This window comes from Aotus nancymaae, unplaced genomic scaffold (assembly GCF_030222135.1).
Source record: "Aotus nancymaae isolate 86718 unplaced genomic scaffold, 86718_ANA_hifiasm-v0.15.2.pri h1tg000011l, whole genome shotgun sequence".
Classification (NCBI taxonomy): Eukaryota; Metazoa; Chordata; class Mammalia; order Primates; family Aotidae; genus Aotus; species Aotus nancymaae.
In genome coordinates, this window is record NW_026988422.1 from 76,603,935 (window position 1) to 76,629,541 (window position 25,607).

Here is a 25,607-nt window from a genome sequence, read left to right on the forward strand (position 1 = left end):
CAAAAAAATGTGCTGTCGTAATTGAAAAATTTTAGTTTAAATTAAATGAAGAAGGCACATGAGTCTAGCACTAACTGTGCTTTACATGCTGTAGGCTGTTGCTTGATGTACAAGTTGAATCTAAAAATAAGATATGAAATATTTTAAAATTTAAATCTGAAGCCCTGCCCAATTCTGATTAACTAAATTTGTATCTAAATGTGACTATCTTCATTTTTGTAATGAATTTTTATTCTTATCCAAACTTTTAAACATCAAAAAGGTACTGAACATAAATATGAGACTCTAACCTTAAAATATGGGAAACTGGGCTCTTTCAAAGCTTAGGTGGAGAGGGTGTAGGTTGGTAATTATATATTCCCACACCTATCGTCTTACATGAGGGAAGAAAGTACCTCAAGTCTCATTTAATGCTCTTAGTCACTAGTATTGAATGCTTGATTTTAATAGTAAACAAAGAACCACATAATTACTGACCCTCAATCTTTCTCAGACGTCTTAACTGAAGGTTAAAAAAAACTGACCCTGTAACATCCCCAACACTGAAACCATCATTCTATACTAGTTGTGTTTTCAATTTGGAAGAGAAATAGATAATTCTAGAAATCAAAATTAAAAATCAGAACTTCATACCTTGTGCAAGCATGTTAAATTCCAAGAACAGTGCTATGTGGTAAAGTTCCATGGCTTCTTCTGCCCTGGTCATGTTTGGCTTTCCTGCGACGAGAGCCTGAACTTCACTGAGACTCCCGACAGAGGGGCTACAGTGCAAAACAGAGAGGTCCACCACGTCGGTATACATACAGTGTAATATCACTTTTGCATATTTTTTTGGTATAATCGACTCATCTAATATAATTCTTGTGGGAGTCCTCAAAGTTCGGTCTGTGATTTCTTCACCAGTTCGTATCCTTCTTTGTAATAAATTTCGAAAAAATGGGGACCGTGCAGAAATAACAGCCTTGTGGGCTTTAAGCTCTTCATCTAAACAGTTCTGATTTCCACCAAAAGCTTCAACTAGTTCAGAGTCTGACGAAAAACTAAGGACGACATCATAATAGCACATGTAATCAAAGAGTCCACGCATATCTACATCAAGGGAATTTGGTGTTCCAAATTCTTCACTAAGCTGAACAAGGATATCGACATTTTGAAACCTTGAGTCCTCCATTCCAAACTCTCCTGTATAAAGGTAGTGTAACAAAGCAGAAAACATGGGCATATCAATACCAGCTGTATTGATGTCCATTATTATCTCTGCCCCATACTCAGGTGAGGAAGAAAGCAGTGTTTTAAAAAATGGACATCTTGCTGCCAAAATGGCACGATGAACAGGAAAACAAGTTTCTTGAAATATTAAGTCTACATCAGTACAATACTTGTACTCATAAAGATCAGCCATATCTTTCTGCAATGTCCGGGCTTCCGGTCTAGCCAAACTGGCTTGTAGAGAAAGCTCCTTTAATGCTGATGTTCCCTCATATTCCTCCACTAATGCATTGACATCTCTAACATCCCACCCAGAGAGGAGTTCTCGCATCTGCTTGGCATGATCGGCAGACCTATTAGATTTTCGACGCTTAATAAACTTCTTTTTGAGGGTGGCAAGGCCAGAGGTTCTCTTTTTTTTGTCTTGTGGTTTCTCATGGCCATGGTCAAGGCTATACAATTTTGATTCGCAACCATAGCCTTGCTGAGAATAGGATGATGTCCCTAAGAAGAAAATTAAACAAATGAAAATTTGTTTCTTTTGTCTTAACATTCAACATTTAACATTTTTCATGCTAAAAAATTTTGCAAGCAGACATTACTGAACCACTCAAAATTGCATTTGTTTTGTATAAAGAAAAAGTTCAAATAACTCATTTTGGTTTTCAATTTAATTTTTAGAAATGGAGTCTCACTCTGTTGCCCTGGCTGGAGTACAATGGCGAGATCATAGCTCACTGCAGCCTCAAACTACTGGGCTCAAGGGATTCTCCCTAACTTTAGCTTCCCAAGTAGCTAGGAGTAAGGTGCGTGTCACCATGCCTGGCTAATTAAAAAAAAAAAAACAAAAAAACACCTTTTTTTTTTTTTTGTAGAGATAGGGTCTCATTTATGTTGCCCAGGCTGGTCTTGAACTCCTGTCCTAGCCCCATGCAATCTTCCTGCCTTGGCCTCCTAAAGTGTTGGGATTACAGGTGTAAGCCATAGTGACCAGTCTACATTTTTTTATATTAAATAAGAAATAGGGAAAAAACAGAGCAAATTAGTCCAAATTTTTTTAGAAAAAGTCTTTCATCCCCTGGCTATCAAAGAACATACAGATTTTAATCATGGGTTTTTTAGGAAATGAAAAGTAGGCAGAGTTGTAAATTAAGAATATTACTTGTATATAATTGTGAAATGTTTCTTTTTCTTCTTAATTATACAAGTCTGCATTTGTATGGGCAAAATAAATGAAACAGGACATATGTACTTCGCTGTTTTCACACCAATGGAGATTGCTAATTTGCCTAGGTTAACTGGCAATTATGGTTAAAACACAGAAAAGCTCAACTGTGCTACAAGCAGTTTGTTTAGGATAAAAATCATACAAGCCAGATTTAAGATTTACATTTGTTGGGGAAAAAATCTAGATGCTACAGAATTATTATAATAACTAGAGCTCACTTCTCTTGTCATCTGCAGAGACTACTGAAAACACAATTCTATTTATAGTCACAAAAGAAAATGAAGTTAGAAAAACTGAAAGTTACCTATAAAAGTCTGTTGGGCCTGTGAATTTCCCCCTACCCTCGGGGAACATGAATGAGGATAATTAGATGCATTAGCACCCATTTTCTTCAGTCACTCAGGCATTCCGTCTGCGGGTTCTTCAGAGCATAATCCCAGAGGCCTTTACGAACCTTCAACCCTGGATCCAGCAGCCTCTTTTCATCCATTTCTTGATATGAAACAAAAATAATTTAATTCATTTTTTCAAGTGTATCTCAAATCACAGTTTTTTTTTTTAAAAGCTATTGAAAACTGGTTTCATTCACAAAAAACATGTTGTCAAATTCACATGTTAAATTTTCATAAAATGTAAACAAATGTTTAAGCTTTAACTATCAATCTGTGTTAGCTGCAATTTTGAGCCATAAAATGTACTAATTATATATTTTCTAAGCCAGTAAAAAGTAACATATCAGACCAATTTAAATATATAGTTATAGGAAGAATATTTCAAAACACAGGGAAAAGAATTTGGACTGAAAAGAAACGTTTTAAATCCTTAGAGGTAACCACCATTCATTATTATCTAACATTGTAAGCGGTTTACAAATGTTTAAGAGGTCAACACCAGTACTGCTCATACAAAGAACACATAATTGATTAGTTTGCTGTTTTTCTGCCTTAAAATAAAGTTGCTGAAAATCAATCTTTAATCTGTATAATTAGGCATTTTACTAAAAGAGAGAGGAAGAAAGATGAACAATTAAAGCTAAATATATGTAGGCTACTTGTTCTATGGTAGTTTTGAAAGAAGTTATTATACACATGGCAAAAGACACGAAACAAAAAATTTTATCTAACCACTCCATAAAGCCCTGAAACAAAAATACTGCTTTCTATTATCTGATATGATGATTTAAATGAATAGGGCAGTAGCAGAAAGAGGTAATTCTAATAATTATAGATTAAATTCTGAACATAGAACCTTAACTCTCAGAGCTGCTAGCAAGAGATGTATGCAAAAAAGAAATTCTAAGAGAGAACAGGACTAATAGAAATACTTCTAAATCTTTACACCATCTGGATACATAAAATTTACCTGACTAAATGGGGGTAACAGTTTAAAAAGAGAAAACACAATTTAAAATCTATTATTGGAATTAAGAAATCAACCAGTAGGCAGTTAACCTAGCCTCATAATTAAGAATGAAGTGTTTCAACAAATACAGTGAAAAACATGTACACAAATTATCACAAAAAGCCTGCTAGAAACAGAACTGTGTCAAGATGCTTGGAATTTATTTTCATTTGATAGTGATAAAGCATAACCTTATGAATTCATGTTTAAGAATATTGCTATTAACATCTGTGTTTTCCTATCATCTTTTATAGACTATATTTATATGAAAACTAATTAATTACTTATTTAGACAGAGTCTCGCTCTGGCACTGAGGCTGGAGTGCAGTCGTGCAATCTTGGCTCACTTTAACCTCCGCCTCCTGGGTTCAAGCGATTCTCCTGCCTCAGCCTCCTGAGTAGCTGGGACTACAGGTGAGTGCCACCATGTCTGGCTAATATTTGTATTTTTAGTAGAGATGGGGTTTCACCATGTTGGCCAGGCTGGTCTTGAACTCCTGGTCCCAAGTGATCTACCCTCCTTGGCCTCCCAAAGTGATGGGATTATAGGTGTGAGCCACTGTGCCAGCCATAAAAATTTATTTATCTAAACATATAATTACCACTCACAGTGTTCAGGATAAGACTGGGAAACTTACTAACTAGATATAGATATTACAAAAAGTAGCAGTAGTTCTAATCAAATCATATACTTTTTTAAGCAAATTTCCTATTTGAAACTTATCTACCTACCTGTAAGAACAGTGCCATTAGACTTTACTTCAGTGCATACTACTGGAAGTAAGAAAGGCTGTGGGTAGCCAGATACACGGACAGTGCATTCTGTAAGAACTAGAACTACACAGCAAGGATTCTAACGGGTTTAATATATAGTCTGCCCTTCGTATTCCATGAGTTCTGCACCTATAGTTCAACCAACTGCAGACTGAAAATATTTGGGGGGGAAAAAAAAGAAAATATTTGGGGAACAAAAAAAGAACTGTTGCAGCTATACTGAACGATTTTTGAATGTTGTCAATTTTTGCAAAGAAAGGAACTAAAATTACCTGTATTAATTCCACTTCAAACTTAAAAACCGGTTAAGTAAAACAAATCTTAGTTTTAAAGTTGAGCTCCACAAAAGCTTCAAGATTCTATCAGGCTTTTTTTTTTTTTTTTTTTTTTTTTTTTTTTTTTTTTTTGTGATGGAGTTTCGCTCTTGTTACCCAGGCTGGAGTGCAATGGCGCGATCTCGGCTCACTGCAACCTCCGCCTCCTGGGTTCAGGCAATTCTCCTGCCTCAGCCTCCTGAGTAGCTGGGATTACAGGCACGCGCCACCATGCCCAGCTAATTTTTTGTATTAGTAGAGATGGGGTTTCACCATGTTGACCAGAATGGTCTCGATCTCTTGACCTCGTGATCCACCCGCCTCGGCCTCCCAAAGTGCTGGGATTACAGGCGTGAGCCACCGCGCCCGGCCTATCAGGCTTTTTATAGGAGTTCTTTCAAAGAAAATAAGGGCCTGGAGGCCAAGTTTGTGGCCTCACTTATAGGTAAAATCCTAATTTCACTCACTAAGGGTTTACATTTAAAACACAAAAAACAGCACACACACTCCTTTCTCAAAAAAGCTTAAAATATATTAACAAAAATACAGAATAAAACTTCGCTTTTTTTGAGATGGAGTTTTGCTCTTGTTGCCCAGGCTGGAGTGCAATGGTGTAATCTCAGCCCACTGCAACCTCTGCCTCTGTGGGTTCAAGCGATTCTCCTGCCTCAGCCTCCCTCAGCCTCCCTCAGCTGAGATTATAGGCATGTGCCACCATGCCTGGCTAATTTTATATTTTTAGTAAAGACTCGGTTTCTCCATGTTGGTCAGGCTGGTCTTGAACTCTTGACCTCAGGTGATCCACGCGCCTTGGCCTCCCAAAGTGCTGGGATTACAGGTGTGAGCCATTTCGCCCGGCCCAGAATAAAACTATTATGCAAAATAAAAAGCCTTTACTAAAATGAAAGTGGGGGGAAAGAGTTTTAAGATGAACTTGGAATCCAGGTGTAATGGGAGATGGTGAAAATCATATTGAAGTGTTTCTAAAGGTAAGACAGCATGGTGTCACTCCTATGGCTAGGCCTCTTCTCACTTTCAAGTTCCATATTATTTCTTTTTTTCTCTCTCTCTCTTTTATTTCTATTGATGGAGAGTAAACTCAGTAACACAGCACAGAGTATGCTTATGGCACAAAATTGTTCAAATAAAACAAGGAAGAATACAGCTTTCCCTCTGGATGAAGAAAAATCAGAAGTATCTTTAGAAGTGGACAAGAGCTTACTACTCTTACTTTATGACACGTACATACATGTACACACATGTTACTATTTTTATCTGAGAATCTTGTATGGTTTGTAGAGACTCAGGATGCTACATGTTGAGCATCCGTAATCAGAGAATCCCAAATCCGAAATGCTCCAAAATCCAATACTTTTTGAGTGCTGACAGGATGCCACAAGTGGAAAATTCTGGAGCTGTCTTCTTTGCTTTTTGATGGTTCAATGTACATAAACTGTTTCATACACAATATTATTTAAAATATTGTATAAAATTACCTTCAGGCTATGTCTATAAAGTGTGTATGAACCATAAATGAATTCTGGGTTTAGACTTGGGTCTCCTACCAAGCTATCTTATTATTATCTATCTTATTATCTTGTGTAGACACAAATATTCCAAAATTGGAAAAATCCCAAAACCTGAAACACTTCTGGTTCCAAGCATTTCAGATAAGGAATACTCAATGTGTATTACAGTGGTTTAATACTTAAACCATGTCAAAAATGCCTTAAAAAAAAAAAAAAAAAAAAAAACCCCGTAAAGGAAGAACACTAAGAAAGAAGAAAACAAAATTTAAAAAGCTCTATTTTATCATGAGCACAATTAGATATTCTAAAGCAATTATATAAAAGTTATATGACATCAATGGCCAATATGGAGAAACAAGAACAAGTTGCAAACACTAAAGGAAGTCAGAGGCTGAGAGCTAAGGATGTTTGGCCATTTGGCACTACAATAAGCAGTAGTAGCTGCTGGGGGAGCTGGGGTTTTGCCTTAGAGAGGTGGCCTGAAATACAAGTAAGTGTTTTTGGGATTTAAGGAAGGTCTCTTCCTGGTAGCTCCTGGTTAATGGGAACTCCCTTCAGGATGAACTGATTTGGGGACATCCGCATATGCTACTGGAGCTCTACATACTAAAATAAACACAGACCTTAGAAGGCAAGGGAGGGTGGGGAGGTCTGCCTGGATCAGATGTATCCCTTGAGTTGAGTCTACCTGTATGACCCAGTTCCAAAGCCTCCTGAGTAACCCTGACTATAGTTCTAGTAGTACAGCAATATTTCTTCTCAAAATTAATTCAGGGATTAGTTTCATTACTTCTCAGATAACCAAATCCTATGCCAAATGGTGCTCAGTATTATGTTATTTATTTCTTAATCTAAACCATCACTTTTAGATGTTGGTAATGAGAACTAGTCTCAGTCTAATCTCTCCAGCAATGTGTTCTCTCCAGGTAAGGCTGGTCTCTCTCCTACAGATATCCAATCTTTGGATGATGTAAAGGAGAAGGGAGCAAGGAGAGGGAAGAGGAGAGAAGGTCTACAGGACTTGGAGAGGCCCAGAAGACACAAACGGCTGATGAATCCTTTTTCTAGAATCACCATTCTGGGAGACTCCCTCTTGATAGCACATGATCAGTCCCAATAGGATGATGCTGACTGTCTTAAAATAAAATAAGCTCCAGTGATCATGGCAGACCCAACTGTGGGGTGGGGGTGAGGAATCATGTTGAATGCAAGAGAGACTAAACAACCCTATGAGACATTTTTTTAAAAAAGAGAAGTCAACTTTCTCCTCCCTAACCTACCCCCTGCACCCCAGCCCCAAAAAGAAAGCCCCAGGCCAGCATTTTCCAAAGTGTTTTCCCAAAGTTTAGAAAATGTAGGGTTAAACAAAGCCAAATAGGTTTACTTGAGGACATCTGAGCACCTTTAAAGTAATAAGGTTGATTGTAAAGAGGGAGTATCCAGCATGATCTAAAGAAGCCCTGTTGCTCCCATAGGGTATAAAGAAATGAACTTGCATAATACACTCTGGAAAATGTTGATCTTTGCCATAACACTTTTTATTGCTTCAAGCAACAGAAAGAACTGTGGGAGTTAAGGTTTCTAGGATTCTGTTATCTCTGTCACTAATTTACCATGTATGTAGGACATGTCACATGTAATCTCTATGGGCCTCAGTTCCTGTATCTGTAAAATAAGGGCGCTGAAAAAGAGACCCAAAAATTTAACAAAGTTGTATGGTTTATTAATCTAGGAAATAAGAATGGTGAACCCTCCATCCCTCCCTTCCTTTCTTTTCTCTTTTATTTTTAATATATATTTTATTGCATTTTAGGTTTTGGGGTACATGTGAAGAACATGCAAGATTGTTGCATACGTACACACATGGCAATGTGGTTTGCTGCCTTCCTTCCCATCACCTATATCTGGCATTTCTCCCCATGTTATCCCTCCCCAACTCCCCACCCCCAGCTGTCCCTCCCCTAGTTCCCCCCAACAGACCCCAGTGTGTGATGCTCCCTCCCTGTGTCCATGTGTTCTCATTGTTCAACATTGCCTATGAGTGTGAACATGTGGTGTTTGATTTTCTGTTCTTGTGTCAGTTTGCTGAGAATGCTGGTTTCCAGGTTCATCCATGTCCCTACAAAGGACATAAACTCATCGTTTTTTATGGCTGCATATATGTGCCACATTTTCCCTGTCCAGTCTATCATCGATGGGCATTTGGGTTGGTTCCAAGTCTTTGCTATTGTTAACAGTGCTGCAATGAACATTCGTGTGCACGTGTCCTTATAATAGAATGATTTATAATCCTTTGGATATATACCCAGTAATGGGATTGCTGGGTCAAATGGAATTTCTATTCCTAGGTCCTTGAGGAATTGCCACACTGTCTTCCCCAATGGTTGAACTAATTTACACCCCCACCAACAGTGTTAAAAGTGTTCCTATTTCTCCACATCCTCTCCAGCATCTGTTGTCTCCAGATTTTTTTAATGATCACTGTTCTAACTGGCATGAGATAGTATCTCAATGTAGTTTTGATGTGCATTTCTCTAATGACCAGTGATGATATTTTTTCATGTTTGTTGGCCTCATGTATGTCTTCTTTTGTAAAGTATCTGTTCATATCCTTCTCCCACTTTTGAATGGGCTTGTTTTTTTCCTGTAAATCTGTTTTAGTTCTTTGTAGATTCTGGATATTAGCCCTTTGTCAGATGGGTAGATCGCAAAAATTTTTTCCCATTCTGTTGGTTGCTGATTCACTCTAATGACTGTTTCTTTTGCTGTGCAGAAGCTCTGAAGTTTGATTAGGTCCCATTTGTCTATTTTGGTTTTTGCTGACAATGCTTTTGGTGTTTTAGTCATGAAGTCCTTGCCTATGTCTACGTCCTGAATGGTTTTGCCTAGATTTTCTTCTAGGGTTTTTATGGTGTTAGGTCTTATGTTTAAGTCTTTAATCCATCTGGAGTTAATTTTAGTGTAAGGTGTCAGGAAGGGGTCCAGTTTCTGCTTACTGCACATGGCTAGCCAGTTTTCCCAGTACCATTTATTAAACAGGGAATCCTTTCCCCATTGCTTGTTTTTTTCAGGTTTGTCAAAGATCAGATGGTTGTAGATGTGTGGCGATGCCTCCGAGGCCTCTGTTCTGTTCCATCGGTCTATATCTCTGTTTTGGTACCAGTACCATGCTGTTTTGATTACCGTAGGCTTGTAGTATAGTTTGAAGTTAGGCAGTGTGATGCCTCCAGCTTTGTTCTTTTTGCTTAGAATTGACTTGGCTATGCAGGCTCTCTTTTGGTTCCATATGATGTTTAAGGTGTTTTTTTCCAGTTCTGTGAAGAAGGTCATTGGTAGCTTGATGGGGATAGCACTGAATCTGTATATTAATTTGGGCAGTACGGCCATTTTCATGATATTGATTCTTCCTAACCATGAGCATGGAATGTTTCTCCATCTGTTTGTGTCCTCTCTTATTTCGTTGAACAGTGGTTTGTAGTTCTCCTTGAAGAGATCCTTTACATTCTTTGTTAGTTGTATTCCTAGGTATTTTATTCTCTTTGCAGGAATTGTGAATGGCAGTTCATTCTTGATTTGGCTCTCTTTGAGTCTGTTATTGGTGTACAGGAATGCTTGTGATTTTTGCACATTGATTTTGTATCCTTAGACTTTGCTGAAGTTGCTTATCAGTTTCAGGAGATTTTGGACTGAGACGATGGGGTCTTATAAATATACAATCATGTTGTCTGCAAATAGAAACAATTTGACTTCCTCCTTTCCTAACTGAATACGCTTTCTTTTTCTTGCCTGATTGCTCTGGCTAGAACTTCCAATACTATATTGAATAGGAGTGGTGAGAGAGGGCATCCTTGTCTAGTGCCAGATTTCAAAGGGAATGCTTCCAGTTTTTGCCCATTCAGTATGATATTGGCTATGGGTTTGTCGTAAATAGCTTTTATTATTTTGAGATATGTTCCGTCAATACCTAGTTTATTGAGAGTTTTTAGCATAAAGTGCTGTTGAATTTTGTCAAAGGCATTCTCTGTATCTATTGAGATAATCATGTGGTTTTTGTCTTCAGTTCTGTTTATGTGGTGAACCACGTTTATACACTTGCGTATGTTGAACCAGCCTTGCATCCCTTGGAAAGCCTACTTGACTGTGGTGGATAAGCTTTTTGATGTGCTGTTGCAATCGGTTTGCCAGTATTTTATTGAAGACTTTTGCGTCAATGTTCATCATGGATATTGGCTTGAAGTTTTCTTTTCTTGTTGAGTCTCTGCTGGGTTTTGTATCAGGATGATGTTGGTGTCATAAAATGATTTGGGAAGGATTCCCTCTTTTTGGATTGTTTGGAATAGTTTCAGAAGGAGTGGTACCAGCTCCTCTTTGTATGTCTGGTAGAATTCAGCTGTAAACCCATCTGGACCTGGGCTTTTTTTGGTTGGTAGGTTATGAATTGCTGCCTCAACTTCAGCCCTTGTTATTGGTCTATTCAGGGTTTCAACTTCTTCCTGGTTCAGGCTTGGGAGGATGCAATTGTCCAGGAATTTATCCATTTCTTCCAGGTTTACTAGTTTATGTGCAGAGTTGCTTGTAATAATCTCTGATGGTGGTCTGTATTTCTGTGGAATCTCTGGTGATATCCCCTTTATTGTTTTTCATTGCATCTATTTGATTATTTTCTCTTTTCTTTTTTATTAATCTGGCTAGTGGTCTATTTTGTTGATCTTTTCAAAAAACCAGTTCCTGGATTTATTGATTTTTTGAAGGGCTTTTTGTGTCTCTATCTCTTTCAGTTCTGCTCTGATCTTCGTTATTTCTTGTCTTCTGCTATAGTCTCTCAGACTACAGTGTAATCAAGTTAGAACTCAGAATTCAGAAACTAACTCAGAACCGCACAGCTTCATGGAAACTGAACAAATGGCTCCTGAATGTTGACTGGATAAACAATGATATGAAAGCAGATATAAAGATATTCTTCGAAACCAACGAGAACCAACACACAACATACCAGAATCTCTGGGACACATTTAAAGCAGTGTCTAGAGGGAAATATATAGCAACAAATGCCCACATGAGAAGCAAGGAAAGATCTAAAATCGACACCCTATCGTCAAAATTGAAAGAGCTAGAGGAGTAAGATCCTTTCTTTTCTTTTTCTGAAACAGAATCTCGCTCTGTTGCCCAGGCTGGAGTGCAGTGGCATGATCTCAGCTCACTGCAACCTCTGCCTCGCAGGTTCAAGCTATTCTCCTGCCTCAGCCTCCCAGGTAGCTGGGACTATAGGCATGTACCACCGCGCCCTCCTAATTTTTGTATTCTTAATAGAGACGGGGTTTCACCAGGTTAGTGAGGCTGGTCTTGAACTCCTGACTCATGATCTGCCTACCTTGGCCTCCCAAAGTGCTGGGATTACAGGCCTGAGCCACTGTGCCCGGCCCCCCGCTTTTTTTTTTGAGACAGGGTCTTGCTATGCTGCCCAGGCAGGAGTTCACGGCTCACTAGAAAATAAGAACAGGGAACTCCTCCCTCCCTTTCTTTCTTTCCTTTTTTTGAGACAGAGTCAAGCTCTGTTGCCCAGGCTGGAGTAGAGTGGCATGATCTCAGCTCACTGCAACCTCCACTCCTGGGCTCAAGCAATCCTCCTACCTCAGCCTCCTGAGTAGCTGGGACTACAGGCATGTGCCACCATGCCCAGCTAATTTTTGCATGTGTGTGTGTTTTTTTTTTCTTTTTGGGTAGAGATAGGGTTTCGCCATGTTGTCCAGGCTAGTCTCGAACTCCTGAGCTCAAGCGATCTGCCTATCATGGCCTCCCAAAGTCCTGGGATACGAGTGTGAGCTACTGTGCCCAGCTGGAAGGTATTTCCATACTAAATGTTAATCTACAGAGGGAAAAAAAGGCACCAGAATTTCGCATTTTAAAAATATTTCCCTTTCAGTGTGACTTTAGGGATAGGATAGGAATGTGGGGGCAAATGTGAATATAAATAAAAGTTAATGGCCTGGCTCGGTGGCTCATGCCTATATCATGCCTATAATCCCAGTGCTTTGGACAGAGGCAGGAGGACTGCTCGAGGCCAGGAGTTAGAGACCAGCCTGGGCAATATGGTAGAACCTTATCTTTACAAAAAAAATTTTTTTTACACATATATATACATGCATACATAAAATTAGCCAGGTGTAGTGGTACGTGCCTATGGTCCTAGCTACTTGGGAGGCTGAGGCAGGAGGACTGCTTATGCCAGGAGTTCAAGCTGCAGTGAGCTATGATCCTATCACTGCACTCCAGCCTGGGCAAAAGAGTGAGACTTTCTTAAAAGCAAAAACAAAAAACCCAAAGAAAAACCATAATGAAAGAGACATGTAAAACTATACTAATACTTCACTCCTGTCAAATCTAAGGTAACAATATTGTTACAGACCACAGGCATTTGGACTCCCCATGTAATGAAAATTAACAAAGGGACAAACAGATTTCCCAGACAAAGCTTTTATTTTGGGGCTTGTCCTACTGTGCTAGAGCGTAAGGGAGACAGACAACGGAGGCTGGTTCACTGAAAAGAGCCAGTAAGGATTTTTTTATTAGCCAAAGTGCAGGAATTGACATCATGGGTAAGGTATGCAGGCTGGGCTGGGCAAAGCATGTGAGGGGTAGGGTATGCAGGTTAGTAAAGCTGGTTGTGATGGTTATCGTGAGTACTGGTTAACTGGTGGTCTGGTTGGCAAAAACAAGGCTGTAAATCAATTGTACAGCATTCCTTCCAGAGGTGAGACACTCAGCAACCTTGGTTCAATTTTGGATCTCCTAAGGCCAGTTTCTGGAGTTCTTTAAGTAAAAGGCATGGGTAAACATTATGAAAGCACAGAAGAATGGCTATTTTCTTTGTATGACTAAGCCTTGGGATTAGTGGGTATAGCGCCGGTGAGGCAGTGGTGTGGGATCTGTGATTAGTGGGAATGCATGAAAGAATGCTAGTGGGGGTGAGCAGAAGCCAAGCCCCATCCCCATTCTGTACTTAATATGATGTATTATTCAAACCAAGAAGCTTGAGAGCGAACAGGGGTACATACCACAGGGGACGCCAGAACACATGTGGCCCAGGTCTGGGCAGGCAAAGTGGGATGATTGGTCATACCTATAGTTAAATCTCACATTTCCAGAGCAGCTTAGAAATAAAACAAAGTTTTAAAAGAAATAAAGAAGGCTAGGTGTGGTGGCTCACACCTGTAATCCCAGAACTTTGGGAGGCTGAGGTAGGAGGATTACTTGAGCCCTGGAGTTCCAAGACCAGCCTTGGAAACCTAGTGAGACCCTGTTTCTGTTAAAAAATAAATAAAATTTCTTAAAAACAAAAAAACCCAAACCTAAGTTAACAGAAAATGGCTTCCCTTGTCATACCCCAATCACGTTTTACTTAACGAAACAACATTGAGAATTTACTATATGTCAGCCTGTTCTCAGAGCTTTCACATGCATTAACTAATATAATTATCCCAGTATCTTTTTGACTGATGGGGCTGAGGTTAGTAACCTGCCCAAAGTCACAAAGAGCTAGGATTACTTTGTTTCTTTGTAAAACTTCAGTTCTATTCTTGGCTACATTTCAAGAGCAACAAGACAAAAAGAGACTGTGAACACCAAGCAGAAGCAGAATCAGCAATAAACCCATCTTTTGAAGGTATCTTCAAAAAGAGACTAGTGGGGGAGTTTAGAAAGCCACAACCAAGCTAATATGTCTCTTTGGAGCCACTGAATATAGAGGCAGATGACCCCCACCTAGCACTGAAAACCCTAAAAATACCAATGACATAAAACAACAATATTTACGACAGCAGCAACTCACTAAGGAAAAGATGAATTATGGTCCATTAAAAATATTAAGACAGAGCTTGTGAGTTGCAGAGTAATCTTATCTTTGTATTTTTTTCTCTAGATTTTGAAGGAAAAATGTCCAGAGTAGACAAATATAATTCCACTCCAGAAATGGGAAGTGAATACACACTTGACAGTGTACTTTTTGTGTTTAAAATGATCACTCACATAGAGCAAAAAATGACTTAACTGAAAGGAGAGCATATGAAATCAAAGCAAAAGGAAAGTGGCTTTCAGAATATTTACAGCTAGACTACATGTTCCTTGATGGCAGGATGACACTTTGTTATGCTTAATCAATCATCCATCCATCCACCCATCTACCATCTGGCTTCAAGAATCAACAGGAATATGTCAAGTAAAAAAGGATAGCTTGGCCTGGCATGGTGGCTCACATCTATAATCCCAGCACTTTAGGAGGCTGAGGCAGGTGGATCATGAGGTCAGAAGTTTGAGACCAGCCAGACCAACATGATGAAGCCCTGCCTCTACTAAAAGTACAAAAAAAAAAAAAAATTAGCCAGGCATGTGCCTGTAATCCCAGCTAGTCAGGAAGCTGAGGCAGAAGAATCACTTGAACCTGGCAGGTGGAGGTAGCATGCCACTGCACTCTACCCTGGGCAACAGAGCAAGCTCAAAAACAAACAAACAAACAGGATAGGTTATTCCAGGTGGAACAAAACAGGACACATAAATAGAAATAACTCCTGTCCCAGTTAGTGTACCACTCTCAGTTCTCATAACCCTACAAGTCTATTATCTACTAATTCTGAAGCATAATTACTTACATTTCGACTAAACTTTAAGTTTCCCAAGGGTAGGTATTTCATTTGTTCATCTTAGAATCCTTACCATTCACCACAGACTACAAAGCATACAGTATTTGAATGAATCAATGTTAGCACTACCATGAATGCTGATAAATATCATGTCCAAGGCCTAAAGGTACATACGTTTTGAGTATGGGTATGAATTAAATCAAAAAGCCTCAAATGGCTGGGCACGGTGGCTCACACCTGTAATCTCAACACTTTGGGAGGCTGAGGCAGGAGGATAGCTTGAGTCCAGGAGTTCAAGGCCAGCCTGGGCAAAACAGTGAGCCCTTGTCTCTACTAAAAACAATTAGGCTGGTTGCAGTGGCTCACACCTGTAATTCCAGCACTGAGCCAGGTGGATCACTTGGGGTCAGGAGTTTGCAGCTAGCCTGGCCAACATGGCAAAACCCTGTCTCTACTAAAAATGCAAAAATTAGCTGGGTGTGGTGGTGCATATACCTGTAATCCCAGCTACTTGGGAGGCTGAGGCACGAGAAACTCTTGAACCCAAGAGGTGGAGGTTGCAGTAAGCCAAGATCACATTACTGCACTCCAGTCTGGGTGACAGAGTGAGACTGTTTCAAAAACAAAACAAAACAAAACAAAACAAAAAAACGATTAGCCAGGCGAGGTGGTGTGCACCTGTAGTCCCAGCTATTCAGGAGGCTGAGGCGAGAGGATCATTTGAGACATAGGAGACTGACGCTGCCGTGAGCTATAGAGCATGCCAGTGCACTGCAGTCTGGGAGGCAGAACAAGATCCTGTCTCGAAAAAAAAAAAAAAAAAGAAAGTCTCAAATGCCATACTAAGGTATTGGGTCTTTGTTCAGAACACAATAGAGGAACGACTGGAGCAAAGCACAGAATAGTAGGAGAAAAGCAGAACCCATTACACTTCTGTTATAGAAAGACTACTGTAAAATGCTTGATCTACAAAAAGATGCTTGATGCAGAAAGACTTGTCAGAGGATTCTGGCTATAGTCCAGGAAAGTAAGTGTTAATAAGGTCCTGGCTTCATCTCTAAAATGGGGACAATTAATGACACCTAATTTGCAAGGTTGTTTTAAGAGTTAAGATAATATTGACTGCTGGCCAGGCGTGGTGACTCATGCCTGTAATGCTGGCACTTCAGGAGGCTGAGGCAGGCAGCTTGCTTGAGTTTAGGAGTTCGAGACCAGCCTAGGCAACATGGCAAGACCCCGTCTCAGAAAAAAAAAAAAAGATAATATGGACTGCCACTTGGAAAGCAGAAACAGAAGCCCATGAAAAGAAAAATGCCTTTTGAGGATCTCGGCCCTGTGCCAGGTCTGACCTGGACTGGATGAACTACATCTTAAAGATGTTGAAATAGTCTAAAAAAAATTTCAGTTTCTAGCTATTTAAAGCAGAGAATCAATTCCTGGAAAGTGGTGAGTTAAGAATGTATGTGGCTACACTGTGAAGACATGAATGGGCCTCTCCCACTCCACCACTTTTACCTCAGAGCTCACACTCCAAATGCTTCAGCCTGACCTACAACCTCAAATAAAGTCCTCCTGAAGCAACAGATGGAAAATGGGAATTAGAGGGCTGAAAACAGCCCCACAGAGGGAAGCCTGACTCTAGGCCAATGGGGGTCGCTTATTCATCTTATCTGGGTCTTCAGCAGAGGACCTGAGCAGTGATGTCTACAGCAGTCAGTGCAGAAGCTGCCTTGGCCTGGCCATCCCCAAAAGTTTTGTTGTCTTCTAGCAGCTAGAATCTCCCAAAACTGAAGTAGCTCTGGAAGGAGCCTGAAAAGTTTTCCCCAAAAGCCAGGAAAAATAGCCTATAAGCAGAGGGTGAAAAATTATGATGAGGCCCTGCAAGATAAACTGTAGAACTTGTCCAATCAACTCTCATGGGTAATGGTACCTGTCATTTAGAGCCTCTGTGTTTATGACATAGAAAACAAGCATTGAGCCAGGCACACAATATTTGATTGAACAAAGGAAATCACTGTTCTAATCAGGGAAAACTGTTTTTATTGTTGGCTTGACAGCGTATAGATAGATGCTTCACTCCAGATTTAGAGACAGTGATAAAACTAAGTCTAGATTTGAGCTTATTTATTTTTACTTTTGAGCCACCGCCCAGGCTGGAGGGCAGTGGTGCGATCTCGGCTCACTGCGACTTCTACCATCCGGGTTCAAGCAATTCTCCTGCCTCAGCCCCCCAAGTAGCTGGGATTACAGGCACGCACCCCTACACCTGGTTAATTTTTGTATTTTTAGTAGAGACAGGGTTTCACCACGTTGGCCAGGCTGGTCTCAAACTCCTGACCTCAGGTGATCCGCCGGTCTTGGCCTCTCAAAAGTGCTGGGATTACATGCGTGAGCCACCATGCCTGGCCTAGATTGGAGTTTAAAGAGGATTTGCAGAGAGAAATAGAACTGACATCAGAGAATACATTCAAATAAACTGAATTTAAAGGAAAAAAATCCAGTTTCTCCTAAATTCCATTCAAAGCCAAAACATTCAGATTTTCTGTTAACCAACTTAGTAAATGTTAAAAATACAAGGGTATATTTCTTGTTGATAAGTTACTGTGGGTTCCACTAGTAGAGCTGGAGAGATAAGCAAACATGTTGGGTAAACCCTATAGTAAGCCTGAGACTATGGCTGCACAGACAGAAGAGGAGGACAAAGAACAAAACAGAAACTCAAAGGTTTCCTTACCCAGGGCAGTCTTCACGAAGACAGTTCAAATTCCAAACTGTTAGATAATCAAAGCAATAGGCATGTGAATAGCCCTATGAATTATTCAAATTCTTATAAATAGGAAGACATAATGGCTTAGGAGTTGAAGGTAATTATATAGTAAAATTCTGTTTTTCTTCACATTATAGAGACTAAGAGCCTAAATAAACATGGAAGTGGGGGACCCATTACTTTAAATTTTCAGTGAAAAAGAATTACAAGCTATATATAATGGCTTAATATTGGCCACTCAGTCCATTCTGATGAGCTCCTGCCCATCAGAATACCTGCTATTTAAAGAATCTTTGTTGGCATGTCAAATGAAAAATGTGTTCCTCCTGAGTTTCTCCTGAAGTCTACAGTTAGAATCTTGTATATAGTGGTCCTCGTAAAAGAAGTACTAGTGGTTGTGATGATGAACAAGTTTTGAGAATGTTCAGCTGTAAGAGACCCTCTCCATAAGAGACATTGACAAGGCCTCTTAGGAAAAACAAGAAGTAGAAAACCAGACAAAACTCTTACCCTCACAAGGATTATTAGAGGCCTTTCTTGTAACTATGATAATTTTTCTTCAACCCTATTGCTTGTCCTGTGCTACCCACTTGTAGCAGAACACTAGGAGAGGATATTACAGTCTAAATATATCAGAATGAAACAGATATTCTTAGCCTTGTTAAGGCAATGTAAGTCTGCATCTTAAAACACTATTTTACATTTGTTTAGGATCTTGTCTTAGTCTGTTTTCTGTTGCTATAACAGAATAGCATAAACTGGGTGATTTAAAAAGAAAATAAATTTATTTCTTAAAGTTCTGGAGGGTGGGAGGTCCAAGACCACCCCAGTATCTGCTGAGGGCCTTCTTGCTGTGCCATAACATGGCTAAGGGCATCATATAGCAAGAGGGCAAGAGCATGCATGTCAGCTCAGGTCTCTCTTCCTCTTATAAAGACACCAGCCCCATTATGGCACCCCCACCCTGATGATTTTATCTAACCCTAATTACTTTCCAAAGGCTCTATGTTCAACTGACATACAAAGGGGATTAAGTTTCCAACAAATGAAATGTGGGGAACAGCAAACCATAGTAGGTATCTATAATAAAAATTAAGATAATACATATGAGGTCCTTATCATAGAACACACAGTGAAGAATGCTCACCAAACTGGTAAGGGGGATGGTGGAGAGGAAGAAGGAAATGATGACTGAGGTCTCTACCTTGCATAACTGAGTGGTTACAATGCTGTGAACCAAGATACATACAGGAGAAGCAATTTATGGGTCCACTGCGGGTGATAAAGGTAATGGGTTTGAAGTCTGAGAAAGACATATGAAGGAGGCCAGGGGGGCTCAGGCCTGTAATCCCAGCACTATGGGAGGCTAAGGAAGACTGCCTGAGGCCAGGAGTTCAAGACCAGCCTGGGCAACATAACAACCCCATCTCTCTTTAAAAAAAAAAGACATAAGGAAGAAACAATTCAAACAGAACATAAAGAAGTCTAAAAATAAAAGCTTTCTAATATTAGTATCTCATTTCTAAAGATAATATTCCTTGTATTACAATACAGCATTCTCCCAAGATAATACATTTATCTTTAAATGAGGGTATTATTTATAAATGTCCCCTAAATGTTTGTAAAAAGATAAATGGAGAGTCTAAGAAGTAATAGTGCTTATTTCTTGAGGCTTAAAGTTATTTCTGGCATAACTTCACAGTACTGCACAGCACCCAGCAAAATATGAGTGATCTCAAACTTCTCTTAAGATCTGAGTCTGTGTTCTCCTAATAGTATATGTAACTATACTATTATCATATATATCACAGTAAGATACTTGGTTATTAATATATTTTATTATCTAAGATTTTTAGACATTTCTTAAAACTCAAATTTTCTTTACCAGTTGTCTTATTCTGTCTTCCCTGAACAGATGATAACATATCCTTTTGGGTTCACTGCACATGCCCCTCTGCCAAGAAAATAACATCTCAGAGGAAAAGGTTACGTCTTCTATGTGATAATCATTACTGGAATTTCATGTCAATGCTAATATCTTCCCAGCATCTCCCATACCACAAATACAGTATTTTCTAGATTCATTAATAGAATATGTAAATAAATTACCCCTATCATTTTCCCATTTTCAGTTTTCCTATACTTTTCTTTTTTATTTATTTTTAAGAGGCAGAGTCTCACTGTGTTGCCCAGGCTGAAGTGCAGTGGCACAATTATAGCTCATAATTCCTGGGCTCAAGCAATTCTCTAGCCTCAGTCTCCCAAACAGCGAGGGCAGGTGCATGTCACCATGTCCAGCTAACTTAAAAAAATTTTTTTTGTAGAGATGGGGTCTCGCTAATGTTGTCCAGGCTGGTTTTGAACTCTTGGCCTTAAATGATCCTCCAACCCCAACCTCCCAAAGTGCTGGGATTACAGGCATAAGCCAGCACACCCAGTCCTGTACTTTACTTTCTAGAGATATCTTACAACAATTGATTTTGTCATACAGGTACAAGGTACTGGTCGAGATAGGCTGTCATGTGATCCCTGAGTTGTCTCCTTGAAAAGCATTTCTTGCTCCTACCTCAGGGCTCTTCCCTTTGCCTGCACCACTCTTCCGAAACGTCTTCACATGGTTCATATTCTCATTTCACTGAAGTCTTTGCTCAAACGCCACCTCTCAGAGACGACTTCCCTGGTTAGCCTATATAAAATAACATCCTATCCCATCATTCACTATTCCCTTTCTTCAGTTTGTTTTCTTTGCAGTAGTACTTTTCACCACTTGAATTTCATTTTATTCAACTCTAAATTCTCACCACATAATACAGTACCCAGCATTAAGTTGAAAACTGATGAATGAAATTAGTTTAAAAAAATAAACATTTAGTAAGAAAAGGCTTATCTGTAATCATTCTTTAAGATTTAGAGTCCAAAAACTATTTCTTGGGATCCATATTCCTTTACAGTCTAAGCCTCTTAGAAGATTGTGGTTAAAAAATTGGATTAGTACTCGGAAACAAAAAATTTCCCAGAAAAAAGCCTCATAGATCACAGCGTACATATATCCTCAAATATGACTCTGTAGATGTTTCCATAAGCAATAATTAATTTTTAAAAACACACTGCTTCCTCAATACAAACAGATATGTATACACCCATGTTCACAGGAACATTATTCACAATAGCCAAAAGGTAGAAGCAACTCAAGTGTCCACAGACAGATGAATGGAGAAACAAAATGTGGTGTATACATAGAGTGGATTATTCAGCCTTAAAAAGGAAGGAAATTCTGACACATACTAAAACACAGATGAATCTTGACAATATTATGTTAAGTGAAATAAGCCAGTCACAAAAGGACAAATAAGGATTCCACTTATATTAAGTACTTAGAGTAATCAAATTCATAGAGACAGAAACTAGAATGATGGTTGTCAGGGGCTGGGGAGTTAGTATTTAATAAGTACAAAGTTTCAGTTGGGGAAAATGAGAAAGCTCTGGAGATGGATGGTGGTGATGGCTGCACACCAATGTGAATGTATTTAATGTCGCAGAACCATATATACACTTAGAACTGGCTAAAATGGTAAATATATTTTTAAGCGACAATTTAAAAAATGGAAAAAAACCCACAAAAACATCAAAACAGAAAAGCAATGGCATACCTCCCCATCTCACTCCCTTTTTTAAACATTCCCCCAACTTCATGTTCTTTTTAATGACTGTAGAAGGAGTATCTCACATGAGAATGGGAATATATAGTTTACCAAGGGCTTTTTCATGTGTTAAGTCCTTTTATTCTCACACCAAGACTTTCATGAAGACAGGACAGGCATCATTCTCAATACTCTGAATGAGGAAATTAAAGCAGAGACTTTAAAGTGACTTAACCAACATGAAATAAAGAGTAAAATGGGTCAGGTGTGGTTGCTAACACCTGTAAATCCAGCACTTTGGGAGGCCGACATGGGTGGATCCGAGGTCAGGAGTTTGAGACTAGCCTGGCCAACATGGTGAAACACCATCTCTACTAAAAATACAAAAAATTAGCTGGCTGTGGTGGCAGGCGCCTGTAATCCCAGCCACTTGAGAGGCTAAGGCAGGGAGAACTGCTTGAACTCAGGAGGTGGAGATTGCAGTGACCTGAAATCACGCCACTGCGCTCCAGCCTGGGCAACAAAAGTGAAACTCCTCCATCTCCAAGGGAAAAAAAAAAAAAAAAAGTAAAACGGCAAAGCCAAGACCAGAGGCCAAGCCTTCAATCCCTCATCTAGCATGTATCTTATCCTCCAAACTCCACATCCCTGCTAAACAAGAAAGCATCTCAAAAGTCTTCAGTCCTATTCCAACCTTTCCAAAGGAAACTGCTACGTCTTCCTTATGCTTCTCTGTGTCCACTGGACTGCTGTTTTTATTACTCAATGCTTAAGTCTCTAGTTTCCACTTTATCACCCAAATGAAGTAAAGGGACAGACCTTAATCTCTCTGGTGCTGTGTACTGTTGAACAGTAAAACATTTCTTGATTGTGATTAATACTCCATAAACATCAAATCTCCTAGCATTCAAATACAAAGGACAATTAAACGACTAAGTTTCTTTATTCTCATTCCTTCCTACTACTTGTTTTTCCTTCCTTTGCAGGAGATATTTGTTTTTTGTGATAAAAATGAAAAAATATACTATAAAAAAGTAAAGAAAATAGTTAATGGACCTCCACCCATTGCCAAGTTTCAACCAACATTTACCAATTTGTAGCTGTTTTTTGTTTCTTTTCTTTAGAAACAGGGTCTTGCCCTGTTGCCAAGGCTGGAGTGCAGTGGCACCAATATAGCTCACTGCAACCTCAAACTCCTGGACTCAAGTGATCCTCCCGCCTCAGCTTCCCAAAGTGCTGAAATTACAGGTATAAGTATCAACTATATCCCAGTCCACTATCTACCCAATTCTTCTAGATTATTTTCAAGCAAATCAGATAGCATATTATTTCACCTGTAAATATTTCCCTATTTACCTCTAGAAAGAAGTATGTAAAGCAACTACAGACCACTATCACATCTAAAACAAACAATAATTCCTTAATATGAACCTCCTAGGCAGTGTTAACATTTCCCAAATTGTTTTTTATTTGTTTGAATCAGGACCTGAATAAGGTCTACACATTGTGACTGGATGGCTATGTCTCTTCAATCTCCTTATATGGGTTCCCTCTCTTTACAATTTTTTTTGTTGAAGAAATCAGGTTACCTGGCAGTTTCCTGTAGTTTGGATTCTGCTAAATGTATTACCATGATGTAGTTTAATATGTTCTTCTGACTCTTGTATTTACAGTAAATTGATAAATACATCTAGAGCTTTCATCAGATTCAGGATCATTTTTGTATTAAAATCTTTTTTGGTGGGGAGCAGGCGTAGTGGCTCATGCCTGTAATCCTAGCACTTTGGGAGGCTGAGGTGGGTGGATTGGATTACCTGAGCTCAGGAGTTCCAGACCAGTCTGGGCAACATGGTGAAACCACATCTCTGCTAAAATACAAAAAGTAGCCGGTGTGGTGGCACGCACCAGTATTCCCAGGTACCTGGAGGCTGAGGCACAAGAATCGCTTGAATCTGGGAGGTGGAGGTTGCAGTGAGCCGAGATATTACCACTGCACTCCACTCTGGGCAACAGACCGACTCTGTTTCCGAAAACAAATAAACAAAACAAAGCATAACACTTTTTTTTTTTTTTTGCCAAGACTGCTTCACAGGTGGCAGGTAGTATGTACTTCCAATGGTAAGTTCAAATGTCTACTGAATTCCCTTTCTTTGATGTAAACAGTTACTAATGATCACCAACTAGAGCAATCCATTAAGGTGGCTATAAAATGATCACATGATAGTCTATCACTCTTTCTTTATTTGCTAGCTGTAATATTTCTATAAAAAAACTCATCAACTATTCAGTTGTCCTGATGCAGTCTGTATAGAAAGGACAGAATAAATGAATAATTTTTTACTTCTATTTACTTATTTTCAAAACAATTAGTAACAGCTTCCTAGCATCCTTAAAGACAATCAGTGAGTTTTAAAAGTTATGAATTCATAGACTTACATCTATGTGATAGGTTTCAATCCTTTGTGGTTATCCTTATTGAAGTTCAAACTGTCCCATCTTTGGACAGCAGAGCCTTATTCAAATTGGTTCCTGACTTTATGACATAATCTTAACCTCCGCCTCCGAGAGCTTCCTTACCTTTCTAGTATTATAACTTATTCCAGGCATATCTTATATTTGTCTTGCCTTCGACTTGGAACCAGTCATTTACTTAAAGAAGCCCTAATTCCTTTTAGCGCGAAATGGTATTCAGAATCCACAATCTCAGTAATAGGGATGCTCAATGCCATTTCAGTACACAGATCTAAGACAGTATATACACACATATCTATATAAACATGTACACAGATATATAAACATACATTATCATTAGTTTGTACTGTTGCTTCTAATTCAAATTCAGGTTTATAGGGTTTTTACTTAATCTCATTGATCTTATATCATTTCTCTTTTCTCACATGCGAAAACCCTCTATTCTCAATGCAGCCTAAATAATAGCTTATCACAAAATATTCACACCTGAGAATAAAAAATATTAACACTATCATTAATACGATACACGAAAATTTTTTTATTTTTAATTTTGTTTTTTAATAATTCTTTTTACCTTTAGGATATATCCAACTTGGAATATTCTACAAATTACTGTGTATGTAAGTCACCTGGAATAGTTTTTTCTGTGTGATTATATAACTAACTGGAAGCGCACTTTATAAGATTAATTTTGATTTTTAGTCATTGCATTTTTAATTTAATTTTGTATGTAATTACTTAAAATATTTAAGTGGGTATAAAGTTAAAATTAAAAACATAAGATATATCCAAAGAATATGAATCGCTGTCCCTGTCTACTCTATTATAGTCCCTGCCTGCCCCATAGGTAACTTTACTTATACTTTATAGAACATTTTACACTCCCTGTTTTTTGGCTATTATCCGTTGGTTTCCTACTATGAGCAATACTGAAATTAAGTTAGTAACTTCCTTCTCCTGTCTCTCCCCCAGTATTTTAAGTCATATATATATATGTATTTCTTTTCTCTTTTGAGACAGAGTCTTGCTCGTCTCCCAGGCTAGAGTGCAATGGGACAATCCTGGCTCACTGCAACCTCCACCTTCTGGATTCAAGTGATTCTCCTGCTTCAGCCTCTTGAGTAGCTGGGATTACAGGCGCTAGTCACAATGCCTGGCTAATTTTTGTATCTTTAGTAGAGACAGGGTTTTGCCATGTTGGCCAGGCTGGTCTTGAACTCCTGACCTCATGATCCGCCCACCTCGGCCTCCCAAAGTGCTGGCATTACAGGCGTGAGCCACTGCACCCGGCCTTAAGTAATATATTTTTATTTACAGTGAATATCTATAGATAACCAGTGAGTTTATTCTACTTTTCATATATTCTCCCCACATTCTTGATAATTAAACTTTACCTATAAACTACAGAGTGGTTATATACACTCTAAGTCTTAGTTCTACCAAGAAAATACATATTTAATCATCATCAGCTTAAAGTATCAATTAAAGAGTGTTAAGAATACAGGTCTACAATTCCTTTCCAAAAAGCAATTTTTGGAGCCACATACATTCAAAAATTCACTTTTTTCCTTTGCTTTCAAAAATAACTAAAATGGTTAAACACACATGACAGCAATAATTTAAGCATACCCTTAGA

The 25,607-nt window shown here is 38.9% G+C and overlaps 1 protein-coding gene across 2 annotated transcripts in view; it reads right to left on the bottom strand.

Moving 5' to 3' along the window:
- BTBD7 (BTB domain containing 7) overlaps nucleotides 1-25,607 on the bottom strand; it is a 106,970-nt gene that overhangs the window by 59,171 nt on the left and 22,192 nt on the right. For both annotated transcript variants that reach the window (XM_064375182.1, XM_064375183.1), the window contains exons 2-3: nucleotides 2,742-2,929; nucleotides 634-1,713 (exon numbers count right to left, since the gene is read on the bottom strand). In XM_064375182.1, coding sequence (XP_064231252.1) covers nucleotides 634-1,713; nucleotides 2,742-2,823 — 1,162 coding nt within the window. In that variant the 5' untranslated portion in view covers nucleotides 2,824-2,929. The remainder of the gene's footprint in view (nucleotides 1-633; nucleotides 1,714-2,741; nucleotides 2,930-25,607) is intronic.